Genomic DNA, 19,754 nt, shown 5'->3' on the forward strand with positions numbered 1-19,754 from the left:
GAATAGCCTTGAATAGCATACATTAATACATCACAGCATTACATTATTCTTTATTTATACATTTTAGATTTATATGGGATTCCATGGGCATGTTACTCTCCATTTACATCAGGGCCCGTTACAGTATACTAACCAGTATTACAACTAGAACCTATCTGACCAGATGATTGAGTAATTGGGAATAGATTTTACAACCTATGAACATGCCTGGTTAGGTTTGAACTGTTTGTATATGTATTTATTAATTTATTTCTGTAAATGTGTGCAGTCTTAACAAAGGTTTTAATTAACCACTGATGAAGGCCCTATAGGCTGAAACGCGTTTGGTATGTGGTTACAGTTATCAACCTCAGGAAATGCCATTGTGCTATTTTAATGCTTTTAAATAATTTTAACCTTTATATAGCGCTTCTAATAAATTATATTTTCAGTATTTACACACACACACACACACACACACACATATATATATTCCACCCAACCTTCGTTAAGGGATTACTGCCACAAAAGCAGTCTGTGTCCACAATTAATCAATTCAAAATCCATAATCTATCTCTCAAAGTGGAAGGCTTGCATCTATTGAGTTTCCTGGAAACTGTTGTGCTCTCAGAACTTCAAGTATTTCCCTTTGATTTGGAGTTCCAAATGTAAAACACATACCGTACACACACATTTTGGAAGTTTACCCATGAACCCTCATGGAATAAAATGAAACAAGAGAAGTCTCCTCTAGTTATGTTTTTGAGTAATTCTGGAACATTGGACACATTTCAAGAAACTTGTTTTTATTATTCAAGCCAAGATTCTTTCCTTTAAAGACACATATTTCTCTGAAAGTTCCTAATAGAGAACTGGCTACCCTCTCCATTGGAGAGAGAGATTTGAATGTGTGCAAAGAAAAAGAAAAGCTCGATTTACTTTTCACAAATCTAGTTCAGTGACTCAGTTAATTAGTAACACAAGCTCTTTTCCTTGGGATTGTAGATAATTTTTTCTTCCATCTCTCTCAGATAGTTGTTCTGTAATTATATTTGCCCATTTCGTATACTCAGCCAAAATTTCTATCCGCTCCAAATACCCGTAGTTTCATATTTGGAAGAAGCACAATCATGGCTCGGTCAAAAATGCATGAACTTCTTGAAAAGTCGTGGACAGAATATAAAAATCTTGCTCCTTCAGATCAGCTGTTTTTGCATAATGGAATGTTATATCCTGCTTTGACTTGTTGCCCAGAAACCCTGAAAATTCTTGACGCCTTTGAAGCCAGGAGTGATGATGTGATTTTAGTGGGATACCCCAAAACTGGCGAGTACCTCTGTCTTTCAAGGAATACTTTGGTCTCTGTGTTCATTTGAGTGGTGATTTGTTTGAAAATTCATTTATCATTTATATCAAGATCCCAATGAATATTACTAGAGAAAATAAAACTTAATTGTGACAGGTTGAATGAACTCTCTTTAACATTATAGAAGCATAAAAGTTGAATAAATATAATGTGGGGGGGACTTCCATTCTATGTAGTTTCAGAACTATACAGCTCATGAAAGGAAAGTGGCTTGCTATGACTTAAATTAAAATGTAAAAGTAAAGTCAATGTTATACTTGCTCTAGTAATATCCAGTTTAGACTACTGTAATGCAACCCATGTGGGGTTGCTCTGAAAGATATTCAGAAGTTTCATCCAGTGCAGAATATTATACTATCCACAATGAAGCAGTCAAGATTCAGATGAGAACCACCTACAATGATCACTTACCACTGAATTCTGTGTCATCTACATTGACTTCCAGTCTGCTACTGAGCCCAGTTCAAGATGCTGCTTTGACCTATAATTCTGTTTTTAGGTCTCCAAAACCCACATAGTATCTGGATACTCACCAGGATATTATCAGATACATGATGGCCAATTTGGCCCAAGTGTGTGGATAAAAAAAAATCTGCACATTGAGGGTCACCTGGGAACTGGGTAGATGTGGAACTCAGTTTTGAGTATGCTATGCTATGCTAACTGAAGAGTCACATTTTTGTGTTTTCTAACAGAAGGGGGCTGGAGATCACCTGGAATTACAACTGCTCAGACAGAGATGACAGATGGACAAAATGGACTCTATGGCATTATACCCTGCTGTGGTCGCTTCCCTCCCCAAACCTTACCTCCCAAGGCTCCACCCACCCCCAAATCTCCAGGAGTTTCCTAGCCTGGAGCTGGCAACCTTAAGGAGAGAAGGAAACTGGAAAAGGGGAGAGACTATGGGGGCTTTCAGGAAGGGGAAGATGAAATAATGGTGGAGGGGGGATGAGATGTCTCCTGCAAGTCCTTGAAGCTTTCTGCTTGTAGATAAATAATAGCCAGAGTGATCCCACAGGGGTCTGAACTTCTCAAGGACAGGGCTTGGAGAAAACAGTTTGAGAACTTCATATCTTTAGTACACAAGGGTGCGGTTGCAGCAGCTCATGAGCTATTGAACTCTGTACAGCCAAGCAACCTCCTTGCAAGTTTATGGGACAAATTCACAAACTGCCTTGCTCTTTACTCTCTCCTATGCTTCCCCCGCCCCCCCAACATCTAAAAATACCAATGAAAGAAAATGCTCCCCTTCCTTGTAGTCACAGCAGCAATTCTATCACAGATGTAAATCATAACTATTTAAGTATAATTGGTATCCTATATTTCTGTTCCTTAAAGAGAGGAATATGGACGGTGCAGCTTGTGAAAAATATACTCTATTCAATACTTTCTACCCAGGAACACATTTTAGTCCTGGACGGTATTCAGGGGCTGGTTCACACATAATGTGGCTTGGAGGAGGAAGAAGAAGAAGAAGAAGAAGAAGAAGACAAAGACAAAGAAGAAGAGTTGGTTTTTATATGCCAACTTTCTCTACCACTGTAGAATAGACATAGGGTTGCCAGACCCCTGCCATGGGCATGGGATCTCCCACTCTGGTCCACACCCTCAGCCACCGATCAGCTGGCCGACGGGGGCGACTTACTGTGAGTAGGGGAGGCGTAGCCCTGCATTTCATCAAAAAGAGCCCTAGGGCAGTGTTGCCAGCACCATGCTGATGTCACTTCCGGCACTTATAGAAAGTGATGTCATCTCACTGCCAGCAACATTCTGGTATTTGGGCAAAAACCCTATGGTAAAAATAGCTTCTATCAATGAATTTTGCCGAAATACCAGATTGTTGCCATATTACCAGCAGCCTGACCGAAATGCCAGAATAGGCCTCACCTCTCCCCACACCCCGTGGGTTACTAAGGGGTATCTTTAAACCCTTTCTGGACATTACTTGTAATTGCAGGAGAATTATAGCCCCTACCAGGAAGCTGGCAAGCCTACATGTAAGCTAGGGTTGCCAACCTCCAGGTGGTGGCAGGAGATCTCCTGCTATTACTACTGATCTCCAGCCGATGGAGATCAGTTCCCCTGGAGAAAATGGCTGCTTTGGCAATTGGACTCTATGGCATTGAAGTCCCTCCCCTCCCCAAACCCCACCCTCCTCAGGCTCCACCCCAAAAACCTCCTACTGGTGGCAAAGAGGGACCTGGCAATCCTAATGTAAGCTACCATGGTCTCTTTCAAGCATCCCAGAGAAACAAGAATAAAAAGTTTAACACTAATCTACTACTGATCCTGGGCAAGCCAAATTATAATATTTGCAGCTGAACCCACTTGGCAGGTGAAACAAAGGATCCTCTTTACTCTTAGATTGTGCAGCTCTGACAGAGTCACAAAATAGCTTCTTCAGGTTTCTCCTTTCTTACAAAGATGTAGTCACTGAATATAACATCCCACCATACTTTGGTTCCTCTTTGATGCCACCATCACTTCAGTAAAGCCACACCCAACAGTTGTTCTCAAAGCAAACCAGTGGCAAGCTGCTTTTATAGTCAAAATTGCAGTCTTTGTCCCAATTCATTCCTGTATCATAAACTTTCCTTTTAATGAACCACTGAGGCCTCTTTCCATGTACCTTTTACCCACACCTCACCCAGTCAGACATCCAGATCTATAGGCAGAAAATGATATTTACTTCCAAGGACAGGTGGGTTCAGGTTGCAGCCTAAGCTGCATACTGTTCACTAATTACGGCAACCACACTGTATGCAAAAAAACAAAAACAAAAACCCTGCCAAAAATATAGTGATATGATAGACAAACTGGTCATTTTGATTCAGTTAAAAAGCCCCAAATCTCCAAAGGAACAGGCTCTGAAAGAATGAGAATGGAAATGACTTTTCTACACCTATGAATTTTCTACACCTATGACTTTTCTACACCTATGTAGACTAGGGAAAGAGGAAGAGCATAAGGCACATGTTCAGAATCATTTTACCAGACTTCTGGGATACAATGAATAGGGTTGCCAACCTCCAGGTACTACTGGAATTCTCAAGCACTAACGGCAAAAAACAAATACAATTTCATTGATAATTAAATCACTGTATTGTACATACACGCACAAAATGCAGAAATAAACGTAGGGCAAGAAAACATAAATGCACTAACTGTAGTAGTACACATCACAATTCCGATTGAAGGGATACAAGTCCTTGCAGCTTGTAAATAAGTCCTTAAAGCTGTATAGGTGAACACCAAAATAGGTATCCGGTAGTCTCCTATTTCACAAGACCGCTTTGTCATCATTGGCAGTCCACTATAACAATATCCGCAGAACTTTTGTTCTGTAAAATTGCATTAGTGCTCATAAGTAATAAGTAAAGGAGTTTTTTTTAGCATCTAATAACATATAATTCAATGAATATATAAAATTAATGCATACCTAAATGGACAAGCTCATAGCTCCCTTGTAATGGTGGATGGCGAATCTGCGTCATCTAAACCCAAGAAGCATTGCCTCACATTTAAAGGGAACGCATCTCATTAATAACAGGTGAAGCTAATTTCTGTGTAAGAGCAAGTATAGCCATGTGTCCTACATTACATCAAGTCAAAGTGTGAAAAGAGACAACAAGCACAACAATAGTAAACATGCTGTATGATTATAAGAAACTGGATAGATCGAACCCTGTATTTAAACCATTAGGCATCAGAGTATCAAATAAAAATATGAATCTACATTCTTGTTGGGATAATAATTTGTCAATGTCCTGATGTTGGTGTAATTTGTACTGATATTGCCAGGCCACGAAAAACTGCATTTCGTGGTCTGCATGTTTGGCCTGAAGATAATGCGCGGTGAGCGGGGCCTCTAGGTTCTTATTGCGCACGTGCGGTCTTCTGTACACGGGCAAAACGAAACGGCAAATTAAGTTGAGAATCGGTGACTTGTAATTGTAGAATTGTAGAATTACAAGTCTACAGAGACCAGATTCCGTGGAAGAAATGGTAGCTTGTGAAGGTGAACCCCATGGCATCACATCCCTGCTTAGTTCCTTCCCCTTCTGAAATTCTGCCTTCCCCAGGCACGCCCCAAATCTTCAAGAATTCCCCAAGTCAAAGTTGGCAACCGTACATGTTCCTTCTAGGGTCTGGCCACCAGTGAGAGACTGGGAAGATGGGGACATGAGGAGCAGCTGTTGGCAATGATGTGAGGTCACTTCCAGAAAAACCAGGATGTGACATCACATCTGTCAAGAATCATGCCAAGAGGCATGCCAAGAGTCCTGCCACAGGAGTCATGCTGTTCGAGTGTATCTATGTCAAGAGGCATGCCACAAGAGTCATGCCAAGGGTCATGCTTATTCCTGTTCTTGTGTATCTAGTGGTTGTACTGTTCAAGTGTAACTAATGGTTTTGTTTCTCTGAAATGGTCGTGCTGTCTGGAGTCATGTCCAGACAGGCTTTTAACATGAGTTAGTGAAAGCAGAGCTGAGTCTGTGCACAGCAGAAGTCTATAGTTTGGCTGCTTGAGGAATAAGTTCACACTCAGGCTTATAATTTTAGAGAAGAAATAGAAGTTCTTTATTGTAGGTGAACTCCATACTGGACAGGAAAGACAGAGTAAAGGCTTCTAACTAACTAACTAAGCTAAGATGGAGAGAGATTGTAGAGCACATGTCCAGGCCTCATGGTGGACAAAAGAGGAGAGAGAGAAGGAAGGAAATGGAAGGAAGAGGAAAACCCCTAAGAGTAGCATTCTGGGTAACAAAGGGACAGTAGTGGGAGTGGTTAAAAGGAAAAAAGGTCCTATCTACCCCTATACTAACTAACTCTCTACTGCCCTGCCTAGTAGAGCCTGTGCTTGCATTAAGCGACATTGCACAGTCCATTCCTTCCAACAGTTAGGCCCATTCCTGTTCATATGTTATCCTTTGGTTTTGTTTCTCTGAACTGTTCAAGCTGTTCCCCCTCCTTTCCTTCCCCCCTGCTCTGACCTTGAGTCTCTAGCAGGCAATGTCAGTATTATGGCTTGCTTGCTCCCTGCTTCTTACCAGGCACTGTTATCTCTTAATTCCCAGGCCGCTCAGCTTTGCACTTGGGATGACTCCATGCTTAAAGTTATGCTTTGTAGTTTGGTTTGCCATTAGCAGCTTTGAACCCGTGGATTGCTCATGCTGTATCTGCGGATCCTGAATAAACGTTTACCTGCTTTAGACCTACCTGTCTGAGCGAGTGGCTTTTTGGGATTGCCGAGGTTGGCTGGAGAACCTCACAACATCTCTCTAGGAATCACTAAGGTAAAAGCTAGCATTTCTGGTGATAAACAGAGAGGGCTGACATCACTTCTGAGTGTTCACCAGATGTTATATCACACTGTTGGCCTAATGGGCATTTTTTTCTCCTGCCATCGGAAATGTGAGCTGGCAACCCTGAACCCCACCTAGTGCCTCCACATACTGCACTTTTTCACCTCGGCCGTTATTGGATTTCATTAACTTTTGCCACAGTTGATGAGAAGTCTCTTTGTCCTCATCTTTTTTTTTTTCTGACTCCAGTCAAGTTTAACTTCCTATTAAAAAAAAAAAATAACCTCTGCGTCAGCATTTCATAATACTGTTTCTTCCAAGAGAAACAGCACAGCAATCCAGATTTAAGCAAATGCCAGTTCACAGTGAATCTGCAGCGAGGAAAGCCAAGGCTAGGTTTATTTTAGTTCAGTTAGTTCAGTTTATTTCAGTTATATAATAACTTTTCTCCCTCGGTGCCTCCCTGCACACACAGCTTTTAGATTTAGTATCTTCTGAATGACTTTTATATACATTACATTTTTACATTTATTGTTACGGCCATTGGCCAGCATAAGACCTTTATATAGATATTGACCAGTTCAGGAAGATCATAGCTTAAGGTGAGGCTGCATCTGATTCCTATTGTAAGAGACACAAAAATGCCTAAGAACGGGAAACTTGCTGTTGAATTTCTGAATAAGGTTTTAGCTGAGGGTGCCAGGATACCCCCCGAAGACATGATGTTTTCCTACAAGGGAGTGTTGTTTCCTGCTGCAGTTTGCAACCCGGGCACTCTCCAAGCTCTTGAATCCTTTGAAGCCAGGACAGATGATATAATCCTGGCAGGATATCCTAAAACTGGTGAGTCTCCCTCTTTTCCTCAGACACAATGTCCCGTAGAAGCTGTGCAGATATAAAATGCATGCCATTGAGAAATTGCATCCTTAATTATATATAGTATCACTACTGAATTGTCCATCTCCTTAAGAATTTTTGCTGTCCATGATTGCCTTCCTCTTGTCTGTCTAAATATTCCAGGGCATAATCATTGGTAGTATTTAGGACTTTTGTGTCTTTCTCTCAACCCGAACACACATTTACCCAGTCAATGTAAGGGTAGGGGAAGTCACTTGTTATTACTTTTGTCTGCCTCCGATTGCCCTCCTCATGTGATAATATGTCCCCAATATTAAGCTATCTTTTGTGCTTCCCGTTTCCGATCAGACCAATTTGTAAGGGAGTCTATTTCATCATCGATTTTTAGTCTATTTCACCTTGTGGAAGGATAGTTTCTTGCACACTAGAGGGATCACACTACGATAATATTAGTCATTACCTTTGGGGGGGGGGTAGATGGTATTGCATAGAACTAAATAATTCATTTCCAAAAACAAACTCCCATGAATTTCACCAAATGGCAAGGAACTGTTGAGGGAGTGGAGAAGAAAGTACCTTCCTTCTCCCCCAAAGGTTCAGGTGAATGCCATAAAATGTATAAAAACTTTGAAAGACAACCTAATGGTTCTGAGGTCGGTAAAATGAGTACCCAGCTTGCTGGGGGTAAAGGGAAGATGACTGGGGAAGGCAATGGCAAACCACCCAGCAAACAAAGTCTGCCTAGGAAACGTTGAGATGTGACGTCACCCCATGGGTCAGGAATGACCTGGTGCTTGCACAGGGGACCTTTATCTTTACCTTTAATGTTGCAGACTGAGTGTATCATTTATCACTTAAGCCATCGCCACAAGTACTCTCTAGTAAGTGCCCATGAGACCTGCATAGTCACGGCCCCATACTTGCCCATTTTCTTGTCCTGGGGCAACTGTGACTAGTCTCCATCACCAATGAAGAAGCTGCTGTGGTAGTACTTTCATTACCATGGTCAGTAGCACCCCACCCCTGCTCAGTAGGTCTTAGGATTCAAAAGCACAGCAACCTGTGCCGTTACTGAAATGGTGGGAAACAACAGCAGAGGTCCAAGGGGGAAGCCATGGATCATGTTGCTAAGAAGGATATGTGCTATCATTTTTTAAAGCATCATAAAATGCAGGTGGGACATGTTCACCAGCCCCAAGTGCATACTTTCCACATTTTTCATATTTCTCAGGCACTAACTGGCTCGATCACATCATAAACAACTTGGAAAATACAGCAGCAAAATATACAGAAGAAGAGATGAAAAAAATAACGGATCTTGAAAAAGAATTGGAAGTAGCTATGCGCCTTGAGTTTGGAGATCCAGATAAATTCAAGGTTAGCATGACACAAATGTTACTGATGTTAGAAATGCCTTGTCCGAAAGGATGAGAAGAACCATGTGATACTTCCCTTCTATAAGATTTGGCTTTTGCACATGGGGTTGTTTCGTGATCTTCCTTGAATTATGAGCAAAACTGTAGAATAAAAGAAGTGGGAATTTGATTTCCTATATTGTAAGAAAAGTACGGTTTTAGGGACTGTGGGGTAAAATTTCAAAGCAGCTGCTTCCTGCTGCTTCAAGATGATCCCTTTGGATCCATTATGTGCACTTTCCCCTCCCTTTGCTGACTTGCTTCTTATCATAAAAGCAGTACACATCAGGGCCCTCTCAGAGGTCCAGAGAGGTCCAATCCATTTCCAGTTTTTGAGGCCCCTGGCCACAGGAAAAATTAAAATGTTGGCACATGGAAAAGATGCACATAAAAACAAGTTGTTACACTTATTACATACCAAAAATGAGCAAGTATCTGTCATGGCCCAGGCTTCAACAGGCGAAGCATCATCAGAGGAAGAGCCTGAGCAGGGAGAAATATTGGGCATTGCACCTCAGGCAGCTGAGAATGCAGGGCAGGGCGAAGGGCAACAGGTAGGAGTAAACACCAGCCCTGCTGAGGATTTGGAAGTAAACACAGAATCACCTCCTTCGGCACAACCAGATGCAGCTGTAACTCCACAGAAGCAGGACCCACCCAGCTCACCTGAAGCCACTCAACAACAGCACAGGCAAAAAGGAAGAATGGAGTTGCAAAGTAAAAGGAGAAGTGCGCGTCTACAGGCTCTAAGGCAGTGGTTCCCAACCTTTTTTTGACCAGGGACCACTAGGACTTTTTTTGTTCGGTGCAGGGACCCCAAATAAAAATTCCGACAATTTGAAAATAAACTTTAATCAGAACTGTTAGCGAAACATTAAACTTAGAATAATATTTGAATATATATATTTTATAATAGAGAACTTTTAATTGAAAATATTAATTAATTATGGGTTTATAACTTTGTTTCGCAGACCTTAATTTAGTTCTCGCGGACCCCTGGGGGTCCACGGACCCCTGGCTGGGAACCAGTGCTCTAAGGAGACGGCTCCAAGACTGTGAGTCGTCTGAGGATGAGAACTAAGGCAAAGAGAAACAGCTTAAACCCAGGCTTGGAACAGACAGACGTTGCGAAAGCAATTGCTGCAAAAGGATCTCTGACTTTGTTGCTGACGCTCCTAGACTTAGATAAACGGACTTCTGACCCTTAGACCGGACTTTTGACTTCCCCTCTGCACGCCGACTTTATCTTGGTTTCCAGCTCCTGGCGGGACTCCCCCGGATTCCTGCATCCCTGAGATAACAGCCTGCTCTCAAGACCGGTAGCCGGCAGTAACCCGAGACGACCTGGCCTAGCACAGTATCTAAATCTGAGCCCCCCTTTGAACTTGAGGCTGAGGGCAAACAACCAATGTGCTTTCGACCATTGGCCCTGGCGTACATTAGCACTGGAAGCTTACAGACAGGGAATAGCCATAGAATGTAGTCTGAACGTGCAACTTCAGTGCCAGTCGGCAGATGGTGCTGTTGCCAGTGGTTTAGCCATTTTGTTACTTGGGCTATTCATTTTGATTCCAGAGGCAGATACGATTACAAGCTGAAACAAAGCTGATGTCATTCATAGTAATAACTAGCCCACACATACACACATGAGGCTGCCGTATACTGAATCAGATCTTTGGTCCATCAAAGTCAGTATTGTCTACTCAGACCGGCGAGGTCTTTCACATCACCTCCTTGCCTAGTCCCTTGAACTGGAGATGCCGGGGATTGAACCTGGGACCTTCTGCATGCCAAGCAGAGGCTCTACCACCGAGCCACGGCCTACTAACCGAACTGTTCTATAAATAAAGTTTACTATTTCTAGAAGTCTAATTTCTAGCTCAGTGTCATATTTAATTAAACAAAGGAGAGCTCTCCCAATTCTAATATAACAAAGGATGACATCCTAAAATTCTGGAGATTTGTGGAGCACTCCCCCTGGCAGAAAAAAGCACCGTAAAGCCAATGTGCCAGGTAAGGAGCAACATATTTCACTTCCTGCTACATATTGCTGATAAATGTTGCAGACATGCAAACGTTTGCATATAACCTATGAGCAGGGATGAACATAAGAACATAAGGAAAGCCATGCTGGATCAGACCAAGGTCCATGAAGTCCAGCAATCTGTTCACACAGCGGCCAACCAGGTGCCTCTAGGAAGCTCACAAACAAGACAACTGCAGCAGCATGATCCTGCCTGTGTTCCACAGCACCTAATATAATAGGCATGCTCCTCTATTCCCAGAGAGAATAGGTATGCATCATGACTAGTATCCATTTTTACTAGTAGCCATGGATAGCCCTATCCTCCATGAACATGTCCACTTCCCTATTAAAGCCTTCCAAGATGGCAAACATCACCAGATCCTGGGGCAGGGAGTTCCATGATTTAACTATGTGTTGTGTGAAGAACTAGCCCTGTACATTACTGGGAAAGTTCCCTGTGGGCCACTAGTAGGAAGGAACAATTTGAGCTGAGCCCCAGTGGTGTCAGGAGTCACCTCAAGCATCACCTTCTTCCATGACTTCACCAGCCAGGACCAAGTCGAGCTGACTGTTCAGCACAGACTCACCAGCAGTGGTGATGACTGGCCTAGGCTTGCCTGCTGCCTTCTCCGACGCCAGGTCTGAAGTGAGTGGCCTTTGCAGAGATGCCCCACATGGGCCACTCAACTCTTCCTGGACTGTTTTGGCTTTCCAGTCCGCCTCTGCATGTGCGATGTTCTTCCACGCAGCCCTGATGGATCAGGTAAAGGGCCAGTAGAGGTCAATGGGATATTCATCACATGTTACTGTGCTTCATATTTAATTGCAATCTGCTTGGACTTCTCACTTGTGTTCAGAATTCCACATAATGGCTTCTTGAAGGATGTATCAGTCAATTCTAATTAGGGTGTTTGTCTGCAGGGAGGGCATATGCCTATATAGTCCCTAGCCCTAGTTCTGGTATGTATCAGGATTTGTGTGTTTCACTGTGAGTGTGTATACAAATTTGATTATTTTTAATAAAACCCTTAAAATCTATAAAAGCTTCTTTATTGAGAACCGTTTTCACTGATGCACTCATCCACATAAAAATAGGTCTAAAGATTCCCGAAGCCAACCTCTTGCAAAGCTCTACCAGTCTCCTAGCTAATTTCCCCCAATAAAGGGAGACCTCTCTAATTGGCATAACATAGAGGTTGTGTTTACATTTGAAGACAGTGTTCACAATGCATATGCAATGTCTGTGAAGAGCATGTAATCAGATATGGGATCATGTAAAAATAAATGCTTCTGTTGTATATGGTTTAAATAAGGTGTAGGTAAGATGTGGGAGTTTACTAAACACCACCTTGACTTGTGCTTGTTTCCTCTTTCATTACAGAGGATGAAGAAATTACCTTCCAGAAGAATCATCATTACTCATCTGTCTCCTCATTTACTACCTACATCAGTTTTTAAAAATAAAGCCAAGGTAAGTGAACATGAGTCTTATGCACAACCAAAGATGATTCTATCAAGGACCCAATGCAACTTAGGTGTTTCAACTGTTCATCACACGGTCCCCGTCTGCTCAGGCCTAGGCTGTGTAATATAGCTTTCCAAAGAGTCAGATCAAGTTCATAGCCAAAACAATGTTACTAGTCAACCTGCCAACAATATATTTTTGGTAGTCATTTGGGGCCTTAAAAAGGCAACTGAAAGGAGGATCTTGGTTGACACCAATTTATCCTTAGCGATGTGCTCAATAAGCTATACTATGAAATAATTATGTGATACAAAATTGTAACTGCATGGTTGTGTTTCTTAATCTTCCAGATACTGGTGCTGATTCGAAACCCCAAAGACACGCTGGTATCTTATTTTCATTTTAAAAACAAAGTGGGGTTTTTTCCTCCTTCTGGATGGGATGATTATTTTACCAGTTTTATGGATGGCAAAGGTATCTTGTCTACTTTGCAGTGATTATTAATAATATAATATAGAGGCAAGTTTGCCATTTGGGAAATCTCTTGTACCTAGATCTGGGGTCCCCCCCCTTTCTTTTTGTCTAGGCCAGGGCCTCTAGGCAGTGACCGTGGCTACAACAGAGTGTATTCTATCAGATTTGGCTGACATGCCAGCTACACTCTTTCCTAGAGACTTAAGCCTTGGCCATGTGACAACTTCTATACTTAACTTATTTGGGGATGCCCTCAAAGATAGTGCAAAAATTTCAGTTCATCCAGAATGGGACGCCAAGACTTTTGTTGGGTGCTAGTGGCTGGGAACATGTGTCAGCTGCTGGAATCTTTCATGAACTGCACTGCTTGCCGTGTTGTTCGAGACTAGATTTAAAGTTTTTGATTCTGACTTTTGAAACTTGGTAACTTGTTCTGTTTTAGCTCATCATCAAACAACTCAAGCAGCTGTTGAAAATGTTTGTTGCTGCCCCATTGCTAGGGTTGCCAGGTCCATCTTCACAACCGGTGGGAGGTTTTTGGGGTGGAGCCTGAGGAGGGCGGGGTTTGGAGAGGGGAGGGGCTTCAGTGCCCTAGAATCCAATGGCCAAAGCTGCCATTTTCTCCAGGTGAATTGATCTCCATCGGCTGGAGATCAGTTGTGATAGGAGGAGATTGTGACAGCAGGTAGACTTCCCCTGACTATGGAAGCTCCACTGATTTAGCAATTTGCAATAATCTCTTTCCTTTCTGTAAGATGTATTGAAATGTATTAGGGCAGCCAGGGAATCGCTTGTTGCTGGGCAGAATATCTCTGTAGGTCTGAGTGCTAAGGAATTGGGGCAAGAGTCATGGAGGGTTACAGTAAACCATAACAAGAACTGGGTGAAACTGTTTTTCTATTGCCGCCTCGATGTCTGGAGCGCTATCAGCGTTACCCTGAATGTTGATGGGTTGTCATATCTTGAATTTGGATAAATATTCCTTCCTCAGTACAATCGGGGCTCAGAGATTTTTACTCGCTAGTGCTCTGGGTAGCAGCTGCTCCAAATAAATAACTGTTTTCTTGTAAACAACGGTTTTGGGTCTCCTTCTCCTCCACGAACCATTTTACCATATCAAGATCTTCAGCTAGTACCTGGAGTTTGGCAACCCTACCCATTGCAGATGCATTAAGATGGGAAGTAAAAAGTTGACTGTAGGGCCAGTTTCTGATCAACGGCTCAGGAAACTTTACTCACTTCCAGCCTTACTTGGACACAGGGAAGGCTTTTGTGTTTTGTTTTGTTTTTTGGCCAGAATCATAGAATCATAGGGCGTTAACGCGTGGGCATTTTGTCCCCCGTTTCTACCACAAAATATAGTGAATGTCCCCTGTAAGCACGCGTGGTCGTTGCCCAACCGCGTGCTCAACCCGCCCATTTCCGGGACATAAGCTGGTTTCCCCAATCCTACTTTGTCCTGATTTAAATGGTTTTTGCACTGCAGGCGCGGGTGTTTGCCATTGCGTTTCTGAATGCCCAGCCCCAGCAGCAGCGGCAATGGCGGCTCCTTTCCACCCCCCGGACCCACACCTCTCTTTCCCCCTCTCCCCTCCCCACCTGCTGACTTGTGCTTGAGGGACACTGTTGAGAATATTGAGTGATTTGAAAATGCTGGTCTTTAAAGCTATAGCTTCTGTGTTATTATACAATTTATATCCCTTTTATTTTTCTCCAGTGGGTTGGGGCTCCTACTTTGACTATGTAGCAGAATGGGACAAATATACTGATGATGAAAACATTATAGCCATCAGTTATGAAGAACTGAAGGAGGTAAGGTTCTGTGGTATGGAATTCATATGGTGTTTCTTAGTATACTAAGAAGTAACATATGTACAAAGGCTCTTTATTTGTGCATTTCATATCTGTGATAAAGGCATACATATTTGCCATGTGATATCCTTTTAAAACAGTTTGCATGTTTAAGCCATACTATTTATTTATTTGCTTACTTACTCACTTACTTCATTTATAGCCCATCTTTCTCACTGAGACCCAAGGTGGATTATTATATATAATTATATATAATTTTATCGTTATATGTACAACTTTGTCTCTGTCTTTGTCTGTCTGTCCATCTCACTCTGTATAATTCATCAGACAGCATAAGACATATAGAAAATAATGCAGTAGAACTAAGTTTACATAACTGGAAAAAATGAGGAGGAGGAGGAGGAGAAAGAGAAGGAGAAGAAGAAGAACTTGTTCAAGGCATGTCATACTATAATGCAGAGATTTGGTTACAAAAGCAGAAGACAGTGCAGTAAAAGCAAGGTGACACATGCAATAAACATTGCAATAAACTATAATCCTATTTGCTTACAAAAGCAACCTCCTGAGTTCTGTTATGAAACAGTTCTAATCCCTTTACAGAAATGCCTTCCTGAACATTTCTGTTTTGCACATTTTCAGTTGGAACTTCCTGTTAACTGCAAATTCCTGCCTGGTTACCTGCTTCTTCCATGCAGTATATCAAAAGCTGATGTTATTGCCCACCCTGTGTTTTTTTTTTTAAACAAGATATTATAAGGCCAACACAAAAAGCACTGTTTGCTGCAGGTAACAGTGTTTTAAACATCGTTCTTTGGCACTATAATGTTGTTAGGAATCAGCACCAATTCTTAGGGTGAAATGGAGAGTTTCCAGAAGGAGAGTTGTGATTTTCTAGGCAGAGGCAGCTGAAACTGGAGTGCAGCCTAATTTAGGAGATCAGTCGTAATAGCAATTACCTGGAGGTTGGCAACCCTACCAATGGAATATGGAAAGAGAAGCAAGACTGATGGTTGAATCTACATTTGGTTGGTTGGTATGGGCAAATTTGCAAAGCCAAAAGGAAGCGGGACTGGCACCCAGTTAAAACTTTAATGGTAATATAACAGATGCAATATTGTTGTCCCCCAGGTATAATACACATACGCTTAACATACTGTCTTTTGTTTTGACGTACAGAATCCGAATGTGGGATTGAAAGAAATAGCCCAGTTCCTTGGATTTTCTCTGAGTGAAGAAGAGATTCAAAGTGTGGTAGAGAAGAGCACCTTCACCGCTATGAAAGAGAAAGCCTCAGAAACCCATGGAACGTTTGGTGACATCTTGTTCCGCAAAGGTACATCTTTATGGGGAAAGAAATTCACCCATTTTCCTAAGTGGCCACTATACTCTCCTACACCCTCTCTTGGCAGGCCACAGACAAAGCCTCGGTCATTTGGGTGAGGAGGGGGTTCTATCTCAACCAAGACCCTCTGTCCCTTGTTCCTCTCCTCTCCTCTGACTGTAAGGTAGATGTCTGGCCCATTCTCCTCAGCAACTCTGCTTCCTGTGTTTTAAAGGATTTCCAGTAGGCAGGGAAACTCTGGGCTCATTTAAAGCCCCATGAAAAGGGGTGTGGTCCTGCTGGGTGTGACAGAGGTGACTGGATTCCTGGCTAGGGTTGCCAACCTCCAGGTACTAGCTGGAGATCTCCTACTATTACAAGTGATCTCCAGCTGATAGAGATCAGTTCACCTGGAGAACATGGCCGCTTTGGCAATTGGACTCTAGGGCATTGAAGTCCCTCCCCTTTCCAAACCCCATCCTCCTCAGGCTCCACTCCCAGAACCCCCCGCTGGAGGCAAAGAAGGACGTGGCAACTCTATTCCTGGCCCAGGCTTTACCTTTGTGCAACTCTACCTCCTCTGCAACCTTAAAGGGCCTCTCCTCTGGCCTGAAATAGGGTTGCCAGGTCCCTCTTCGCCACCGGTGGGAGGTTTTTGGGGTGGAGCCTGAGGAGGGTGGGGTTGGGGAGGGGAGGGACTTCAATGCCATAGAGTTCAATTGCCAAATCGGCCATTTTCTCCAGGTGAACTGATCACTATCGGCTGGAGATCACTTGTAATAGCAGGAGATCTCCAGCTAGTACCTGGAGGCTGGCAACCCTAGCCTGAAAGGAGTAGGGATACTGCCAGCATCATCTGTGGGATAGCCTGAGTTGCTTAAGAAATGAGTTCCCAGCAGGGAGCCTGCAGCTGATATGTAGGGGGGTGATTTGAAGTCAGGTTGAGGAATCCCAGGATGACACATTGAAAATATTAATGTGAAGTTTGTCCCTGGAGAGCCAGACTGCCATGTTTCCAGTCTCTCAAATATTCCTGCAAAACAAGATTCCCATAACTAACGGCCAAAACAAAGATCACAAAATGAGAATAAGCATAACACCTACTTTAGAAAATATTATAATTTTATAGTTAATCAGAGTTATGAGAGAGTTTTCTTTGTTATGAATGATGAATGGTGTATAACTTCATAGCTGCAAAATCAATCTGGTGGAATAGCTATGCAATATTCAAATGGGAAACACTCTGTTCAGGTTCTCCTCTCGATATGCAGATTGGCTCCCTTGATCATTACCTGCAGAATTCAAAGGACAGATATCCCTACTTAATCAAATGTCCTCTTGACGAATATATATTTTTAAACATCTACAGGATCGGTTGGCGATTGGAAAAGCATGTTCTCAGAATCCCAGAACAAAGAAATGGACGGAAGGTTTGAAGAGTGTTTATCCAGAACGAAACTGGGAGCCAAGATAAAATACGATGTTTACTGTAAGGCGTGAGGAAACAGGCAGCCCTTTTGAAAAAGCTCTCCTGAAATCCATACGATTTGCTGTGCTTTTGTATGCTCATCATACTGTATGCATGTCATTTGCTTTTGGAAATTGTGTCATTGTAGCTCCACAAACAATTGCAGCAATTTCTATGTGGTGTCTTTAATAGAAACCCCCACTTTGCCATGGGAGCTCACTAAATGACCTAGGCTGAGTAGCCTAACCTGCCTCCCAGGATTGTTGTCGTAAGGATAAAGAAGGAGGACAGGAGTGTGAAGTTGTATGCCACTTTGGGTCCCCATTGGGGAGAAAAGCAGGATACAAATATCTCAAAATAATAATAAAAAAACAAATTCCAGTGGAGTCAAGAGGTATAATTTTAAGTAGCCCAAGCAAGTGCAGGATTACAATCAAGAACATTAACTTCCTGCTAATAGGAGCCCTGTGGCGCAGAGTGGTAAACTGCAGTACTGTAGTCCAAGCTCTGCTCACGACCTGAGTTCAATCCCGACGGAAGTTGGTTTCGGGTAGCCGACTCAAGGTTGACTCAGCCTTCCATCCTTCCGAGGTCGGTAAAATGAGGACCCAGCTTGCTGAGGGTAAAGGGAAGATGACTGGGGAAGGCGCTGGCAAACCACCCCGCAAACAAAGTCTGCCTAGTAAACGTCGGGATGTGACGTCACCCCATGGGTCAGGAATGACCCGGTGCTTGCACAGGGGACCTTTACCTTTTCAAAGATTCTGCTAGGACCCATTTCTAAAACTTTAGTCACTCCATTCGTCATGATACGTTACTGTTTATAAGAGTGTGAAGCCCCCTGGGTCAGGGACTCCTTTTTCACCTAGGCCTTTCATCATTTCCCATCTCTCCAATAAAAGGCAGACACCAGGAGAACCATTAATGCTGTCGTTTATTGCACAATTTGTTTGACATAACTCCTTGGTTCACCTGCCTGACTATAGCCTGGGGGTCCACCTCACCCTTACTGCCTCCACCTGACTGTTAAGGATCTGGTCAGACTTGCCAGGTCTCCAGATTCAGTGTGACACCTTCCCCCGCCCCAGTCCTTCCGGCCACTGCTCATCTGGGTGGTGGTAGGGTTGCCAGGTCCCTCTTTGCCACCAGTGGGAGATTTTTGGGGCGGAGCCTGAGGAGAGCAGGGTTTGGGGAGGGGAGGGACTTCAATGCCATAGAGTTCAATTGCCAAAGCGGCCATTTTTCTCCAGGTGGTCTGATCTCTATCGGCTGGAGATCAGTTGAATTAGCAGGAGATCTCCTGCTACTACCTGGCAGTTGGCAACCCTAGATGGTGGTGAGAAATAGGGGTGGGGGTGACAATCATCATCCAGACACCTTTATGTACTTCTGGCACAACCTAGTTAAACCACAGAGTTTTGGACAAATGCTAGAGCATCACCATCATGGTGTTAACATCACTGGCAAGCCCCCCTCCCCCAATCCTGTGAGTCTTTGCCAGTTACCAGCCTTGGGCTAGCAATCCTAGCTCTGGTCCTGCTCCCTAAAGGACTTACTTACTGCCCCTAGCCATTGGACCCTTACTACAGGGACAGGTAGTGAGGCATATAGGTCCCAAGAGGGGAACCTGCTGGTCTTCTGCCAGGAATGCCAACTCCCTGGTCCATGGGAGAGCCTGTCCCTCTCCCTTTTAGTCCATTCAGGCCTTTCTGGCCAGCTGGTTCTCACCTGTCTCTTCTTCCTGCTTTAGCCTATTATTCCATTTCCTCCTTGCATACCAACTCTCCGTCACTCTTGGCCTACACGTGAGTAGGTTTTACTCACAAGGAAGTCTCCTGAGGCAGCCTTTACCCCCAAAGAGGCTAGTACTAACAGTCTTTCGCCCTGCCTGCCCTTTAGGTACCCTTGGGACCCAGTCCTGCCTTCCCCTCCTTCTATTAGCACAAGATACGACAAAAAAACAACTAAACAGTATAAGAAGCAATACTAGTTCAAATAGCTAGCATAGTTTTAGGCCAGATAATACATTGGTTTTCATGGCTAAGAAAAAATAAATGTTTCACTAATCAGTGAAAGCGCCAGTTCCTTAAAACAAAAAAAGATCATAGTTATTACATGGCAAACCACTGCGCTTAAAAGACCTGCCAAAGGCGTAGAGCAAGAGGGTAGAGAATGGTTATAGCTACATTTCTTGCAGGTTCAGGAAGGGATGCTGCTCCCAAGAAAGGGGTCCAGGCATCTGGGCAGCCTGTAACCCCAAA

At 43.2% G+C, this 19,754-nt stretch overlaps 1 protein-coding gene across 1 annotated transcript; it reads left to right on the forward strand.

The window, feature by feature from the left end:
- The first annotated feature begins 7,295 nt into the window (after positions 1-7,295).
- Positions 7,296-17,525, forward strand: LOC130481214 (sulfotransferase 6B1-like). The gene is made up of 7 exons (XM_056853962.1): positions 7,296-7,497; positions 8,744-8,889; positions 12,335-12,424; positions 12,769-12,892; positions 14,610-14,704; positions 15,881-16,037; positions 17,395-17,525. The coding sequence occupies exons 1-7, from the start codon at positions 7,296-7,298 to the stop codon at positions 17,523-17,525; spliced, it is 945 nt and encodes a 314-aa protein (XP_056709940.1).
- The last annotated feature ends 2,229 nt before the right edge of the window (positions 17,526-19,754 follow it).

The sequence above is a fragment of the Euleptes europaea genome, chromosome 7 (genome assembly GCF_029931775.1).
Source record: "Euleptes europaea isolate rEulEur1 chromosome 7, rEulEur1.hap1, whole genome shotgun sequence".
Classification (NCBI taxonomy): domain Eukaryota; kingdom Metazoa; phylum Chordata; class Lepidosauria; order Squamata; family Sphaerodactylidae; genus Euleptes; species Euleptes europaea.

Coding starts and splice junctions, on each gene's coding strand:
- LOC130481214 (XM_056853962.1), top strand. CDS start 7,296: ATGCCTAAGAACGGGAAACTTGCTGTTGAATTTCTGAATAAGGTTTTA. Junction 12,893..14,609: donor CAGTTTTATGGATGGCAAAG/GTATCTTGTCTA, acceptor ATTTTTCTCCAG/TGGGTTGGGGCTCCTACTTT. Junction 14,705..15,880: donor GTTATGAAGAACTGAAGGAG/GTAAGGTTCTGT, acceptor TTTGACGTACAG/AATCCGAATGTGGGATTGAA.